This window comes from Cyclopterus lumpus, chromosome 19 (genome assembly GCF_009769545.1).
Source record: "Cyclopterus lumpus isolate fCycLum1 chromosome 19, fCycLum1.pri, whole genome shotgun sequence".
NCBI classification, from domain to species: Eukaryota; Metazoa; Chordata; class Actinopteri; order Perciformes; family Cyclopteridae; genus Cyclopterus; species Cyclopterus lumpus.
The window spans coordinates 18434158-18439157 of NC_046984.1; the positions used below are offsets into that span (position 1 = coordinate 18434158).

Here is a 5000-nt window from a genome sequence, read left to right on the forward strand (position 1 = left end):
TGTGTTTTAATGTGTTTCAATGTGTTTCAACGTGTTTCAACGTTTTTCAATGTTTTTTAATGTGATTCAATGTGTTTCAACGTGTTTCAATGTGTTTTAATGTGTTTTAATGTGTTTCAATGTGTTCCAACGTGTTTTAATGTGTTTCAATGTGTTTTAATGTGTTTCAATGTGTTTCAACGTGTTTCAATGTGTTTTAATGTGTTTCAACGTGTTTCAATTTGTTTCAAAGTGTTTGAATGTGTTTCACTGTGTTTCACTGTGTTTCAATGTGTTTTTATGTGTTTGAATGTGTTTCAATGTGTTTCAACATGTTTCAACGTGTTTCAACGTGTTTCAATGTGTTTTAATGTGTTTCAATGTGTTTCAACGTGTTTTAATGTGTTTTAATGTGTTTTAATGTGTTTTAATGTGTTTCAACGTGTTTCAATGTGTTTCACTGTGTTTTAATGTGTTTTAATGTGTTTCAACGTGTTTCAATGTGTTTCAACATGTTTCAACGTGTTTCAACGTGTTTCAATGTGTTTTAATGTGTTTCAATGTGTTTCAACGTGTTTTAATGTGTTTTAATGTGTTTCAACGTGTTTCAATGTGTTTCAACATGTTTCAACGTGTTTCAATGTGTTTCAACGTGTTTCAACGTGTTTCAATATGTTTCAATGTGTTTTAATGTGTTTCAAAATGTTTCAACGTGTTTCAACATGTTTCAATGTGTTTTAATGTGTTTCAATGTGTTTTAATGTGTTTCAAAATGTTTCAACGTGTTTCAACATGTTTCAATGTGTTTTAATGTGTTTCAATGTGTTTCAATGTGTTTCAACGTGTTTCAATGTGTTTCAACGTGTTTCAACGTGTTTTAATGTGTTTCAACGTATTTCAATGTGTTTCAACGTGTTTCAACGTTTTTCAATGTGTTTCAACGTTTTTCAACGTGTTTTAACGTGTTTTAATGTGTTTCAACGTGTTTCAATGTGTTTCAATGTGTTTCAACGTGTTTCAACGTGTTTCAATGTGTTTTAATGTGTTTCAATGTGTTTCAACGTGTTTCAAGATGTTTCAATGTGTTTCAATGTGTTTCAACGTGTTTCAATGTGTTTTAATGTGTTTCAATGTGTTTCAACGTGTTTTAATGTGTTTCAATGTGTTTCAACGTGTTTCAATGTGTTCCAATGTGTTTTAATGTGTTTCAATGTGTTTCATTGTGTTTTAATGTGTTTCAACGTGTTTCAACGTGTTTCAATGTGTTTCAATGTGTAACGTGTTTCAACGTGTTTCAATGTGTTTCAATGTGTTTCAATGTGTTTCAACGTGTTTCAATGTGTTTCAATGTGTAACGTGTTTCAACGTGTTTCAACGTGTTTCAATGTGTTTCAATGTGTTTTAATGTGATTCAATGTGTTTCAATGTGTTTTAACGTGTTTCAATGTGTTTTAATGTGATTCAATGTGTTTCAATGTGTTTCAATGTGTAACGTGTTTCAACGTGTTTCAATGTGTTTCAATGTGTTTCAACGTGTTTCAACGTGTTTCAATGTGTTTCAATGTGTTCCAATGTGTTCCAATGTGTTTTAATGTGATTCAATGTGTTTCAATGTGTTCCAATGTGTTCCAATGTGTTTTAATGTGTTTCAATGTGTTTCAACGTGTTTTAATGTGTTTCAACGTGTTTCAACGTGTTTCAATGTGTTTCAATGTGTAACGTGTTTCAACGTGTTTCAATGTGTTTCAATGTGTTTCAACGTGTTTCAATGTGTTTCAATGTGTAACGTGTTTCAACGTGTTTCAATGTGTTTCAATGTGTAACGTGTTTCAACGTGTTTCAACGTGTTTCAATGTGTTTTAATGTGTTTCAATGTGTTTCAATGTGTAACGTGTTTCAACGTGTTTCAATGTGTTTCAATGTGTAACGTGTTTCAATGTGTTTCAATGTGTTTCAACGTGTTTCAACGTGTTTCAATGTGTTTCAACGTGTTTCAACGTGTTTTAATGTGTTTCAATGTGTTTCAACGTGTTTCAACGTGTTCCAATGTGTTTTAATGTGATTCAATGTGTTTCAATGTGTTTCAATGTGTAACGTGTTTCAACGTGTTTCAACGTGTTTCAACGTGTTTCAATGTGTTTCAATGTGTTTTAATGTGATTCAATGTGTTTCAATGTGTTTTAACGTGTTTCAATGTGTTTTAATGTGTTTCAATGTGTTTCAACGTGTTTCAACGTGTTTTAATGTGTTTCAATGTGTTTCAACGTGTTTCAACGTGTTCCAATGTGTTTTAATGTGTTTCAATGTGTTTCAATGTGTAACGTGTTTCAACGTGTTTCAATGTGTTTCAATGTGTAACGTGTTTCAACGTGTTTCAACGTGTTTCAATGTGTTTCAATGTGTTTTAATGTGATTCAATGTGTTTCAATGTGTTTTAACGTGTTTCAATGTGTTTTAATGTGTTTCAATGTGTTTCAACGTGTTTTAATGTGTTCCAATGTGTTTTAATGTGATTCAATGTGTTTCAACGTGTTTCAATGTGTTCCAATGTGTTTTAATGTGATTCAATGTGTTTCAATGTGTTCCAATGTGATTCAATGTGTTTCAACGTGTTTCAATGTGTTTCAATGTGTAACGTGTTTCAACGTGTTTCAATGTGTTTCAATGTGTAACGTGTTTCAATGTGTTTCAATGTGTTTCAATGTGTTTCAATGTGTTTCAATGTGTTTCAACGTGTTTCAATGTGTTTCAATGTGTTTCAATGTGTTCCAATGTGTTTTAATGTGATTCAATGTGTTTCAACGTGTTTCAATGTGTTTCAATGTGTAACGTGTTTCAATGTGTTTCAATGTGTTCCAATGTGTTTCAATGTGTTCCAATGTGTTTCAATGTGTTTTAATGGAACAAAGTGTAGATGCTTTTTTAACTCTTTATAATCACTCTGAACGTCATAATCTATTTTGACCTTTTTAATAAGTTGTTGTTGTAACGAGAAGCTAAAGATGTGTTTGAAGGCGGAGTCTGTGGAGATAAAAGATCGGGTTCATGCACATGATTGCATCTTCCTTCTTTTACTATAAGCCCCGCCTCCTGCAAAGCTCCGCCTCCTGTGGGTCACAGAGCTCCCCAATCGTTCCACGAGAGTGACGGACATGTTCCTTCAAAGGTTCTGCTGAGGGCAGAAGACGGATCGGAGAAGAAAGAGAATGAATGAGAAAAACAAGTGATGGATGATGAGATGAAAAGAGGAGAGAGTTTCAGTGGGCGTCGGTCAGGACGGGAACAAGCCAGCTGTCAGTGCTAATAGAGGGGGGGGGGGGTGGGGGCTGTCACAGCTGCCTTGTCTGCATGTCAGGAGGAGAAACCTCTGCTTGTGAGAGGAGAGATAACGGCCTCCACCAGCTGCTCGTTCTGGGCGTCCTGGTGTCCGTGATGTCCACAGGACCATGAAGGCATCTTCTGCTTCAGACTTGGATAAATTGTACTTTTATTTTCAGTACAGATATAAAATGTGTCCAAAGAGCTCAAAACCTTTTGGCTTCTGCACGCTGCTGATGAGTTCTTTTTTAAAATAGATACTTAAACCCAAGAAGGTCAACATCAGCACCTTTAATGCAACCCGACTTTACTCTGAGTCTTCTGATTGGTCCCCGGCCTCGGCCTGTCAGAGCAGCGATGTGCAGTGTGAGTCATGAACATGAGCAGAAAACACACAATACAGTGCAGGTGTGTGTCTGCATCTCAGCCTGCAGGGCAGAGCGGGGGGCAACTTAACCCCAGAGTGTTGGGGTCATGGACCAGTTCACTTCAGGGTTGGGGAGCAGCGCCTCCACCAACATGCGTCACGTGTTTGAACCCCGTGTTGGAGTGTGTGTGCTCCGTCTGCCTCTCTAAAGACCATGACACGTGTTCCCCTCCAGATATCCGCGGCCTGCAGGGCTTCCTGGACCAGACGTCCCGGCAGGGCGTGGACGTGGCCCTACAGCGGGTGGACAGGAACATCAGCAAAGTCTTCACCAACCTCTTCACCACCATGAGGACCGAGGAGCTCAACCGCTACAGAGACACCCTGAGGAGGGCCTTCCTGCTGCTGAGCCCCCACGGAGCGCACACCTTCATCCAGCAGGTCGGTCACGCTGTGTGTGTGTGTGTGTGTGTGTGTGAGAAACATCTGCTAGTGTTGATGTATTATGGACTATTGTATTAAGACAAAGGATTATTAAAACTATCTGTACATCCGGTCACTATGAGGTTTCAAAACTGTGATGTCGTCTTCTGGTGCATCGTGGGTAGTTTATTGTTCTCCGGAAAAAACAGTGTTTGCAACTAGAACACTGCCTGCTACGTTTGCTAACATCCATTTATAAATCATCATAACTGTGTACAGAAAGAGAATATTGTGAATAACGAGCGTCCTTTTACCCGAGAACGACTCATCCAGACAGTTAAAGGGGATCCGAAGGCTCACACGTTAACATGCGATGAACACATGCAGCTCACACGGTAACACATGCGACAAGCAGTCACATGCGACAAACGGTCACATGCTATGAACACAGTAACATGCGACAAGCGGTCACAAGCTATGAACACGGTAACATGCGAGAAGCGGTCACATGCTATGAACACAGTAACATGCGACAAGCGGTCACAAGCTATGAACACGGTAACATGCGACAAGCGGTCACAAGCTATGAACACAGTAACATGCGACAAGCGGTCACATGCTATGAACACAGTAACATGCGACAAGCGGTCACATGCGACAAGCGGTCACATGCTATGAACACAGTAACATGCGACAAGCGGTCACAAGCTATGAACACGGTAACATGCGAGAAGCGGTCACATGCTATGAACACAGTAACATGCGACAAGCGGTCACATGCGACAAGCGGTCACAAGCTATGAACACGGTAACATGCGACAAGCGGTCACAAGCTATGAACACAGTAACATGCGACAAGCGGTCACATGCGACAAGCGGTCACATGCTATGAACACAGTAACATGCGACAAGC

General features: G+C 39.1%; 1 protein-coding gene across 1 annotated transcript in view; it reads left to right on the top strand.

The window, feature by feature from the left end:
• The window catches only part of LOC117748339 (glutamate receptor ionotropic, delta-1-like), a 278598-nt gene that overhangs the window by 196786 nt on the left and 76812 nt on the right, over positions 1-5000 (top strand). The window contains exon 4 of the mRNA XM_034557989.1: positions 3900-4105. Coding sequence (XP_034413880.1) covers positions 3900-4105 — 206 coding nt within the window. The remainder of the gene's footprint in view (positions 1-3899; positions 4106-5000) is intronic.